Source organism: Diorhabda carinulata, chromosome X (genome assembly GCF_026250575.1).
Source record: "Diorhabda carinulata isolate Delta chromosome X, icDioCari1.1, whole genome shotgun sequence".
Lineage (NCBI taxonomy): Eukaryota > Metazoa > Arthropoda > Insecta > Coleoptera > Chrysomelidae > Diorhabda > Diorhabda carinulata.
The window spans coordinates 6,703,006-6,715,110 of NC_079472.1; the positions used below are offsets into that span (position 1 = coordinate 6,703,006).

A 12,105-nucleotide genomic window follows, 5' to 3' on the forward strand; every position below is an offset into this window, starting at 1 on the left:
AAATCTCGGATAGTGTCTTCTCCAAAAAACATACAGAAAAATTTATCATAAGACAAAAAAAACTGCCCAAGATATTTATTATACTAGGAGACTCGTAATGTCCATGGACCATTGTGAATAATCTAAGTAAGGCTTCTTCATCGAGCATAATCATACTTCACCTGATAACCTTAATAGTAACTTTTTTAATGTAGGAAAAATTTATCAAATTTTATAACTCCTTCTCATGATCCGCTTTCATATATTCACTATTTTTATATTAACTTACACAGTTTCTTCTTAATTCTCGTAGATTTAGCAGAGCTTAGGGGTACAATTAATGACATCAAAAATATCGTCTAAAGCTGATGAACTTACATGTTTTCGAGTCTCACCAACAGAAGTCAGCTTGTAAGAGTTGATACAACGATGTTTTCTTGCAAGCCAATAGAATGTGGAGTGCCCCAAGGCTCAGTACTGAGCCCTATTTTGTTTCTTCTGTTTATCAACGACATCGCCTATCTAGACATCAGTGGTAAAATATGTCTATTTGCAGACAACACTAGTTTCTCTTGGAGCAACTCTGATCTCAAGGCACTTCATAGGATCACGTTTCTAAAACTAAAGTTTTATCATATAAAATACATTGCTGCCGTTTTTATTCAATAACATATTCATTGACGTCGTTGAATCTATTAAATTCCTAGGGCTTGTTGTTCACAATTCCATAAAATGGGAGTTACATATTACCGCTTTATGTAAAAAATTAAGTTCTTCCTGTTTTGCGCTGAGATCAGTTTCCAAAGAACTGAACTTATCCATCTTCTCAACAGTCTATTATGCCCTTATTGACTCGCATCTCCGAAATACCCCGAAAGAGGTGGAGTGACGACCTAGCAAAGAAGAGGAAAGATATCGAAGAAGGAACAGACAAAATAATTTACGGGAACGTCTTTTTTACAATAATAGTAAATGGAATCAAATAACTTTTTGTATTATATTGTTACGAACTCATCTCCGCCCTGGAGCCGGTCCTGTTTAGATAAAGTGGGATTCTGAAGTTCGGCGAAGGCGCTGCCTTCGATTAAATTCCAGGAATTCGTTCGATCTTTGTTCTCATATAACTTTTTATAGCAACCGGTTTATGTAGGTACATTGTTTCTTTTGAATAATTTATAGTAAGATCTAGTTCCTTATTTATTTTTCTAGATCTTTTGTGAATAATTTGGGATATATAGGAAGTTTATGAAGCGCAGTTTAGCTCAGTTTATAATAAATAGTCGTAGTGATTAAATCTAAATAGAAAGTAACGAAGAATTTGAATAAATTATTTAAGTTCGTTAAGTGTTAGGGATAAGTGAGTTATTATAAGTTAGTTAAGTGTAGTCTATAGTAATTAAATAAATTAAGAATATAGAAGACAGTTTACATTAAATAACCTCACGAAAACAATATGTTCAAATTGTTTTCCTTCTACGGGATATAAGTATGTTAAAAAAGCTGATGGGAACACGAAAACACATTAATTCTTGTACTTTTGTTACTTTAAAAGAATGAAACTTTCACTTTTTAATATTGTTATTAAATGTATTCTACACCACGTAATGCAGTGATTCAAATATATGTACAAGAATTTTTTTAACACTTCGCATGATGTACAAGGATTTTTATCAGTAGTTTTGGTTCAATTAACTGCTTCCAAAAATCTTATTTTTTTGACTGCAGTATTGGATTTAGTTAAAATTTTAGTGCTTATCATTGTAACCCCTTATCACAAGATGCTTTTTTCTTGCATGATCGGTAAACATTGTTAAAAGTATCCATTTACAATAAACATCTAATAATACCATGACATTTGAATTAATAAGCTGCGACATTTTATGAACACACTGTATGCTGGGAATGTATTTCAACTGGGAAAAACTGATATAGTTTATAAGGAAGAAAGAAAAAACAAAAATTTATTTCTCAACATCTTTTTTTTAACGACACGCGTACTCCATTTGATGAAACTAATGTTAGTTCTGGACTTAACAATAGTGGTGTATTATCTTTGGCTGGTAACAACTCAAAATTTCTAAGAACTTTAGAAATTGTACTCTTCATTTCCAACATTGCGAACTTCTGACCTAAATCATAAAAAACGGTATTTTAATTTCTAGGAATGTGTACAAGTACCAAACTTTTCTTCGTAAAGCTATATGAATATTCTTAATTTTATATTTTCTTTAATCCCTGTATATAACTATCGAAAAATGTAGAGAAAATATATTTACAAAATTACGAAAATAAACGAATTAAACCGTTCGAGCTTGTATAAGTGAAAAGTTAATATGAGTGCTGTGCAAATATTTTTTCTATTCCTTTGTTCGCGTATTGTGGCACAGTAGTCATTCCCCGGGTTTATTCGATCTCTACCTATCTACACTCTAGTATAAATCAAAGTGAATTATAGTAAATTAGTGGTGAATTTATTCTTTATATTCGCCGGTGAGTTTTTCTTTGCTTTTTCTCTAGTTGTGTTCACAAAAATTCCAGTTAACTTTAATAATTTACTTCTGTTTAAAGCAAATTTTGTACAGTTTCCGCGTAAATTCGTATGTTCTATTTATTTGCGGAACAGAACCAATAGAATAGAATATATTCCTGATTAGTTATATATTTAAATAAAAACATAAATTTAGTTTTTTTATTCTAGTCTGTTCTTTCTACACATTCCTAATTCAATTTAGTGTGATGTAAGATGAAGTTGGAGTTTGAACCACAACCAGTAATTCAACCAATGCAACATCACAAGCATCAAATACAGCTCCAACATCTGGGAATCCAGTTGAAAGCTGCAGCCATGCCGGATTTCCATTGATGAGTCCCAATTGTCAGTATCAATATCATATTTTGATAAAGACTTAAAGAAAAGTCGAAATGTCAAATATTATCTTCCAAAAATTATTGAACAAACTAATTTTGAAACAGAAGAGACCTAAAATCAAGAACATTTAGATGCATTAATATATCGAAAGGTCTATGAAGTAAAAAATTAAAGAAATTTATCATGGATATTATAATAAGAATAAAATAAAATTAGAACTTTGTTCAAATAAGAAAAATTAATTTTTCCTTAGTCCTCACATCTCGAATATATAGCCGTAATCAATTAAAGTATCCATAGTTTTATTAGAATTAACAAAATAGAGCAATAAATTGTTTTTTAGGTCTTTTTTATCATTTATAGCGTTTTCGTTCTCATGAATGTGAACTATTTCTAAAAATTTTATTTTTCGTGTATTAGATTCCGTTTCAAGAATTTTTGAATTTTTATGATTGAATTTGTTTTTTTAATATTTCATGGTTCGTTAATGTAGTTTCTTTGTTTTATCGTATTGATGACCTTTTAGTCTATTTTCTAAATATTGAGTTGTCTGCACTATGTAGGCAGCGTTACAATTAGTATTAGTATTAGTATTAGTATTATTTCTTTTATGACCTATACTAATATCATATTTATTGTAATTCGATAATTGTTGGGAAAGCCCTTGTACATATGGCAAGGAAAAATATTTTATGTTCTGATGTTCAGTTTTTTGTATTGCTTTTTAATTGATTATAGTGTTTATTCATCCTTTTCTTGAATATATTTATCATTATCATTTTTCCCCGATAATTATGTTTTGAAACTGAATCTAATCTACACGAAAAAGATAATTTTCAGAAATGGTTCAAATTCATAAGAACGAAAAAGCTATAAATGATAATAAAAACAATTGACGTTTCGACTCAACTTTAGTCTTTATCCTATAAAGATAATTCATAAAGTATTTCCAGATTTTCTGCCTTTTATATTATTTTTTAACGTCATTCGTTGAAAATCTGGTGGCGTCCAATTTGATATTAATTGTTCACCCCATCTGAGTACCAGTTATTTAAATACTTTAACTGAAGCCTAACACCAATTCCTGAGGACGAATCTTCAGCCGGGGAAGTGAGGTTATGAATAAAATAATTAAACTAATTTGAATACATAAATTTTGATTTCTGAATGCTTACCTATACAATTTCTGGATCCAGCACTGAAGGGAATATATTTGTAAGGAGTTGTATAATCATCCTCAGAAAAGCGCTCGGGAATGAATTCTAGAGGATTACGAAACCATTTAGGATCTCTGTGAGTAAGAAATGGAACCAATAGTATGGGCTGTCCTTTGGGAATAATATTGCCTTCTAAAATAAACACATTATTTTCACATTTCACTGGATACTTATGTTTGTATAGAATTAAGAATTTAATTCCAAGAGCTACCCAGAAAGTTTTCGTTTCACTCAGCTAGACACTGATCACGTATACTCTAGTGCCTCCCAGAAAATATTCCCATGCTGTCTTTCTTTTCGAAATCTATATCCAAAACATGGACCGTAATTGGAAATCCACAAGCTGTGAGTAGCGGTTTGTCATAAAGTTTTTATCGGGATAAAAAAGCGAGGGAACACGGAATTGTTTACCAAAATCTAGTATACCTTAAATTTTGTGAAAATTTAGTATTAAAGTTATTCACGAACTACTAAGAATATAACTGAAATTTAACAGACACAATCAAATGGGAATTGGTTATTAAATTTGGGTAAGACACGTGTATTGCGAAACAAAATAATGAACCATAGACTACCAAGTTCCTCAAAATACCAAAATACGACTCTGTTTTGATATACGCAAATAGTGTTTCTGACTAATTTATTGATTTTCTTGAACCTTGGTAAAGCAGATTGAAACAAGCACTGATAGAAGTTTACCTTCAAAATCTCATTTTTGTATGATAATGTCCACGTTCACACGGTAATTTGCACTAAAAAAACTCTACAAATCATTCAAATTGCAGATTAGCTCCCTATAGTCCAGTTTGTTTACCTAGTATAAGAAAATAAGGAATTGACAGAAGGCGAGGAGAAGCTGCGTGTTGGCATGACTAATTGCCTGAGTTCGCAGGCGATCCTGTGACGAAAGTATTACAAAAGTTGTCAGATGTAGATGAGACTTAAAATGTTTCCAACTTCATACATAGTTTTCTTATTTTATACATTTGGAAATTGAATGATGAGAAAATTTAATTTCTGGACCGAAGTTACGTGAAACTTTTAAAAACTTTGGCTAGACTAGACTACACGGATAAATACAGGGTGTTCCGGGACTTGATGTAAAAAATTCGGGAGTAATTGAAGTGAAAATTAACCTGTCACTGAAAACATTGAGCATGAGCCAAAAATAATTCCACATTACTATCTGTACGCCAGGGGCGGCTCATGTCCAATGGTTAACAATCCGTAACTTTTACAGAGACAACCTGTTTGATCTAAAGATAGCAAGAATGAATTTTCAATCGATTCTTTTACAAAAACGTACTCTTTGCTTAACTCGATAAAATTTATGGTTTAGAAGATATGTAGATTTTTAGATTGTTATACATGCCAAGGAAACTATTCACAATAAAGAGATATTCTGAAAAAAATTACCATAAATTGTGATTATTTCTTGAAAATACTTACAGGAGGTATCAAACACAATCAAACATTGGAAAACTAATGAATACATGAATAAACATTTGATTGACATACTAGGGCATAAGGAAAATAAGATTTATGATTATTTTTCATCTCGAATGCTACCGTCAAATAAGCAACTACGTGATATTCAATTGAAAATTGCAAGCGACTTGATTTGTAGATGTCAGTTTGTTTTTAATATTCTTAAAACCTGTCATCAGTAATTATCACATCGTATTTAAAGTTTCGTATGGTACAATTTACCTTTAGTGAATATGCCGACATGTATTTGATGTATGGTTTCGCTTCTGGTAACTCGTCAGAAACCAGAAGGTTATATACTGAACGCTTTCCGTCCAGATTTATAACCGATGGTAGTACTTTTGTTAGGGTTGATCACAGCTCACAGATACAGGTTTGTCTACATAAATGAAGTAAACTGGTTTCCATTATTTTTTATAGAATGATATTTCAGGTCTTCTACCAAAAACAGATGATGAATGTCAACAACGAACTACAAGAACACCAGCTTTAGAGCAGCTAGGAGCAGCTTCTTTTCCCTTTTCACATCCAGAAAGTGCATGTCATGGAAGTAGAGGATAATACAGAAAGACTGGCCCACGCTAGTTGATTTTTAGATAAACATCGAGTTGATAATACATTTGTTGGAAAAGTACTGTTTACTGATGAAGCCGAATTCACTCGAGACGGTTTTACTAATTCACATAATTTACATTTATAATCAAATGAAAATCCTCACGGCACAATTCAAACAAATTAACAATACATAATTACAATTTGTGATAATTTCCTTGAGAATATCTTTTTATGGCGAACGGTTAACTTGGCATGTACAATAATCTTAAAATAACCTTATCTCGTAAGCCATAGTTTGCAGTTTCCCTGATGATGGGAAGAACACTTCCCGAAATCTTGAATTCTTAGTTCCTTAAAGAGGACACAAATATACAAAACGTACTAGAAAATGACGTATGATCAAAATACACATAAAATCAATTTCTTCATTTAAAAGATATCAATTTATCCACTTTTATTTAGACTGCAGACACTCACAAGTGGAGAATTTGATTTTTATTATATAATAAAATATATTTCTATAATTCGGAAAACATCTACCGAGGTAACTTGAGCATATTTAAAGTGACTTGAATCAGAAAACTATAAATCTACATGAATTTCAAGGCTTCCATAAGAAATTTGGTAAATTTTTTCGAGGGTTTTCCAATATTTTCTTCATATTTTTAAACAATTCCAACGAATTTTGATAGACAATTATGTTTTTGAATACAAAATTGTAATGCATTTTGATAAAGGTTAGTTTATTTGTCAATGAGGCTTTTGTTACAAAATGTGTGCCTTTGCCATAGCAGTACTGCCACCTACAGTACTCTAAAAGCGATTCCTACATTGCTACGAAAGATTTAGCAGAAAAGATTGTGCCCCAGCCAGTTAAAGTGGGTTCCAGAGGTAAAGGTGAATTCAGCAATCTTTACCTTGACAACTGAATCCGTAAAGGACTTTCAACAAATAATTTCTAACATTTAAATCAATGAATTTACATCTAATCTGCTGCCTATACCGTAAGTAAAAATTTTTCACTAGGAACAGAATAATGCTCAGAAGAATCTGTCGTAACGTTTATGGATAAAATGTATTGATGTAATAGTTGTATGCCGCTGATTGACTACTTGGGATGTTTTTACTGAGTAGAGACCGCAATGAGTCATTAGGACAACCACATTTTCTGAAAAATTAGCAGATTCGGGTGAAAATTCAGTCATTCTAACACAAGTTCTTACAAATATGTACGTTTTTTAGAAATATGCAAATAATTTACTAAACACCCAAATATGCAATATGCATAAATCCGTTATTTACTTAATTCTATTATTTCCATTCAATATTTACAATATAATCAATATTTGAAATAACGATACGATTTTGTTCGTCACTTTATTTTGTGTGGTTATTTACAAATATATTCACTTATTTCTTATTGACTTAAAGCCTTGAAAACTTGTTTAAATAATTGGAGACATCGGCTCATGAATTATTTGTAATGAAATTTTGATTAACCAACACGTGTTGGGTAATTTCAAATGTTAATCAAAAATTTAAGGAATTTTTTTTCCAATGACTTATTATCAAACGGAATAAAAACGCAACACAACTTGTTAATTTTAATGAATAGTCCAAACGCTCCCAAAATAATTCATGTTATTTGTGAAGTAGAAAGATCGGAAAGAAATTACTGTTGAGATAATAAGTATACCCAATGAGGCATTATCGATGTTAGAGAATAATTCAAAATAAAAATTGCTATTGCAGAATGAGAGCAATAATCTAAAAAAAATACTACGGGACATATTATCCAATTATGAAAGGTAACTAAGCAATTACAACTGGAAATAATGGAACTAGAGGTTTATATATGAAAACGATTCACGCTAATCCCTCAAAAACCAAGAAATCATAATTAACACTACCAATATAAATGCAGAAAATAACCTAACTCCTAGCACTGACTGGATTGATTGAAAATAATTCCAATAAAGTGTTAATTTTCTCTGGAATTTGCATGAAAACAAGCAAAACTGACCAATCAGAGTGCTAAAAAACTCCATTATCATGGACCTGACAAATAAAGGATACAAAATATTGGATATAATTCCAAAACTACAATACAAAACAAAACAGTCACTGAAACTGTTCATCTTAGTTGCTAGCAATGGAGGAAATTCTAACAACATATTGAAATTTCTGATTAGGTTAGATTAAAACTTACCAGAGAACCAGTAAAATCATCATATAAACCTACTTGAAGTTTGGCAATACCAAAATGCGTAGATTGCAGTGAAGAACATCCGAAAAATAATGAAGTAGCATTGTTGTAAAAGTTATGTAAAAACTGAAAATCCTCAATTGAGAGAAAAAAGCAGTAATAGGATTCTACCGAGACAATAACAGGTAATTAGGAAAAACGTATCGAATTAAAACTCAACCTGGAAACTAAAATTGGACCTATAGCCAGGTACTCACTAAACAATCGAAATAAAATCAAAAAGGAAATCAGAACAAATCATACATAGAACAGGAATTAATGAGCATATATTGTAGAAACAATTTGAATGATAAATAAACACAATGGAATACAGTATCGTATCAAGAAGCTACACCAATAAAGCTTTCAAATAGTAGCAATTAGTGTAAGAATCCCATTGGAATGCAAATGGACTATTACAGCTGTCAACAAAAGCTGCAAGCCATACTAGAAGTAAAAAAATTGAAACATGTTTATGAAACTCATTACACAAAAGTGTTAAACACTAGATCCAATTAATATAACATATACTATATCAGACATCCTGACAATGATTCCTTTTCTAAATAAAAAAAGTGATATAGTGATCTTATTGGTGAACATTCATAAACTCTAGATAGAAGAATAACTGAAATTTATATTATTTGTGACGGTAACACTCTTACCCCATTCAATATCACTTGGTGCCATTCGACCTAATAAAGGTACAGATGGATATAATCTCAAAGTTTCTTTTATCACCAATTCCAAATACTTCATATTTTGAAGATGTTTCATAGTAATATTAACATTTTCGAAATTATCGATTATCTTTCGTTGCTCATCAAAAGCTTTCGCCTGAAAGACAAACTTTTTGTTACGATTTGAAGTAATATCTATATAGATGAAGGTTGAGATAAAATTAGTTTCATATTTTACACAAATTCGAAATTTTTGTTATGAACGCGATGTTGGGCTAGGATAGAGGAAATATTGGATGTGTACCAGACAACAAGTGATCCTTTGATCTAGTATTAATACGTTATTCGTTTGCCCCATGTAGAAACAACAGCAATCTAAGCCAGGGATTTTACATATTCCATGGCGTTCTCAAGAATGTTATCTTAGACAGATCTGATTAGGTAGCAGAGTTTCCATTGAGTTTAAAGTTACAAATTCTGTATGTCAAACTTTTGATACGATCAACTGATGCGGAATATTAATGATGGTATTGATTTGGGCCTGATGATGATGAAGCTGAACATGGAGAAAGCGTTTTGCTATTTTTCTTCTAAATTTGACTTCATTAGACTGAAACGATCAGTTTTACTCGAATATATTGATACACGACACTATTAAATTGTCAGTGCGTCCAAATGAATTGGACGAAATTATATAATTTCATGTATAAATTAAAATTATAACTGTTAAAGATGCACATTCTGTTATTAGAATTGTTATATATAATTGAAATTGGAAAACTACTTCCTATTTCTTTTTATTTTTATCGAGAAGCTTCGAAAATAACTGGGAAAAATATCCAAACCGAATTTCTTCAAATGAAGAAAACATGACGTTGCCTCAATGTATTTCCGAAATATTTGATATTCGAATTTGAACTACTTCTATTAATATACATACCTGAGCAATGGGATTATTCGCTAAACAGAATAATACAAGTGAAATCGCCCAGGAAGTAGTGTCATGGCCCTAAAAATATAAAAAAATCTTTTGTCATGAGTTTACTTTGAGAATGTTTCATTACATTCTTGTAATTGACAAACATTTTTCTTTTTCAAATTATTTTTATTTAACCACATTATTCATCTGCTCTTCAAGGCTATCATTGCGGTATCTGAGGGTGGATTTGTCGATAGATATTTTGGGAGCAATCACTAAGAGGATGGAATAAAAAATTTCCAAACTAGTTTTCACTATTAACGCATATTGGTTGAGTTGAAAACGTGTAGATGCATCCTCCCATCTTTCAAATTCATCTCTACTCCCCATAAACATATCGTCATATGTACTGACTCACCGACCATTCAATAGTCCAAAACATTCATGACATCTAGCAAACTCTCATTGCTCTTGATATAACGTCTCTCTCATATGGCTTCCATCGCACATTGGAATTGCTGGAAACGAATCTGCAGTTCGCCATGCCAAAGAAGCTACATATTATCCTTCTGTAATCCCAGTTCAGCTTGCCAATGATCTGAAGAATAACTTCAAAAACCTCTTTCAAAAATCTTGGCGCGATATATGAAGCATACATAACATCCACCCATCTACTTTTCAACTTTCCCTAAACTTTTTGAATAGGAGAGAAGCTCTGACATTAAGAAGACTCCGCATCAACCACACAAAACTTACTCACGGTTATTTGATCTCAGAAAGTCTGCCAAAGTTCTCAAGTTCTTGTGTTTGTTAAGCACATCCTCACCGGCTGCAGAGAATATTCTACCGCATACCAGCAGTATGATATGAAAACCAACCTCAAGGGGACACTTAACTGCCCGACGGAAATGAAGAAAATCATAGAGTTTCTTAAAGCCACTAAGCTGTATAAGAAAATATAAATAATTTACATATTGCAATAGATTTTGCAACAGACTTTATTTAACTTATGTATCATTTGATTGTTTTTGTGTGCCCATGACCAGCGCTGTCGAGGCACGTTAGACTGAAATAAAAAAAATTGCTTTTTGTGAAGAATCGTTTTGATTAAAGATCTCTTATAATAGAATTAGATAAAATAAAAAGAAGAATACTGAAATAAGTCGAAACGTGAATTTTTACTTGTTATTTAAAACTGAGTTTGTATCAGAAGAGACCTAAAATCAAGAAGATTCTTTACGTAAAAAACATAAAAAGGTCTAAGAAGTAAAAAGTTGATGAACCTGTTTGATTGATAAGATGAGATAAACTTGTTACAGAGAGAGATCTTGAATGAAATATTATAGAATAAAAGATGAGGGAAATATTAAAGTTAGAATTTTAGATGGCGTCGAAAGAACAGAGTAAGCGGTTGTAAATATTACGTCAGAAAGCGATAATAAGGGCTGCAAGTTATTCAAGATATATGAACCTTACAGTTTTGAACAAGTACAACATCAATTGGAAATTTCCAGTGCTGCTACGAAAAATGGAAACATCTACTAGACCGATGTATAGCTATCTAAGAGGATTACCTAACTTTTTTGTTTTAACAAAATAGATTATTTGATGAATTAGTTTCATTACTTGTCTCTTATATCAATTACGTACCTCGAACATGAATGTATCAACTTCCTCTCTGATATCTTGATCATTAAGGGGTTGACCATCAATTGTACTGTTTATCAATAGATCTAAAAATGTACATTTTTTCTTCGTAGTCGAAGTTTCTAGTTGATTTCCATGTTCATTCAATTGAATTCTTCGGTTCTTTATGACTGCATCAGTGTGAGAATGTAATTTTTTCATTGTAATCATTTCCTTGTAGTGGGTAAGAGTGAACATATGTAAAATTTTGGGTAAACCCGAGAAATTCTTCGCTGTTATTAATTTGCATATCTTTTTAACGTTTTTGACATATTCCGAATCGCCATCGATTAATGCGTTAACCTTAATGCCCATTGTAGCCTCTACAAAATATTGATTATAATTGATATATATTCATTCAAATAACTTAACTCCAAGAAAGATTTCTCTGTACCGAAAACCAGCATAATCCTATTTTTCAAATGCGTTCAGTTTCTTTGAAATTTCTGAATTTGCAGAATCCTAAG

The 12,105-nt window shown here is 31.3% G+C and overlaps 3 protein-coding genes across 3 annotated transcripts in view; 1 reads left to right on the top strand and 2 right to left on the bottom strand.

Annotated features, from left to right (window-relative positions):
• LOC130900752 (probable tubulin polyglutamylase TTLL2) overlaps nucleotides 1-384 on the bottom strand; it is a 42,127-nt gene extending 41,743 nt beyond the window's left edge. Inside the window, exon 1 of the mRNA XM_057811603.1 lies at nucleotides 358-384. The gene's annotated coding sequence lies outside the window, so the exon portion shown is untranslated. The remainder of the gene's footprint in view (nucleotides 1-357) is intronic.
• Nucleotides 385-1,939: 1,555 nt separating this feature from the next.
• LOC130902146 (cytochrome P450 4c3-like) overlaps nucleotides 1,940-12,105 on the bottom strand; it is a 41,410-nt gene continuing 31,244 nt past the window's right edge. Inside the window, exons 12-16 of the mRNA XM_057814013.1 lie at nucleotides 11,603-11,961; nucleotides 9,974-10,042; nucleotides 9,019-9,190; nucleotides 4,024-4,197; nucleotides 1,940-2,108 (exon numbers count right to left, since the gene is read on the bottom strand). Coding sequence (XP_057669996.1) covers nucleotides 1,948-2,108; nucleotides 4,024-4,197; nucleotides 9,019-9,190; nucleotides 9,974-10,042; nucleotides 11,603-11,961 — 935 coding nt within the window. The 3' untranslated portion in view covers nucleotides 1,940-1,947. The remainder of the gene's footprint in view (nucleotides 2,109-4,023; nucleotides 4,198-9,018; nucleotides 9,191-9,973; nucleotides 10,043-11,602; nucleotides 11,962-12,105) is intronic.
• The window catches only part of LOC130900753 (ly6/PLAUR domain-containing protein 6B-like), a 317,692-nt gene continuing 307,704 nt past the window's right edge, over nucleotides 2,118-12,105 (top strand). The window contains exon 1 of the mRNA XM_057811607.1: nucleotides 2,118-2,469. The gene's annotated coding sequence lies outside the window, so the exon portion shown is untranslated. The remainder of the gene's footprint in view (nucleotides 2,470-12,105) is intronic.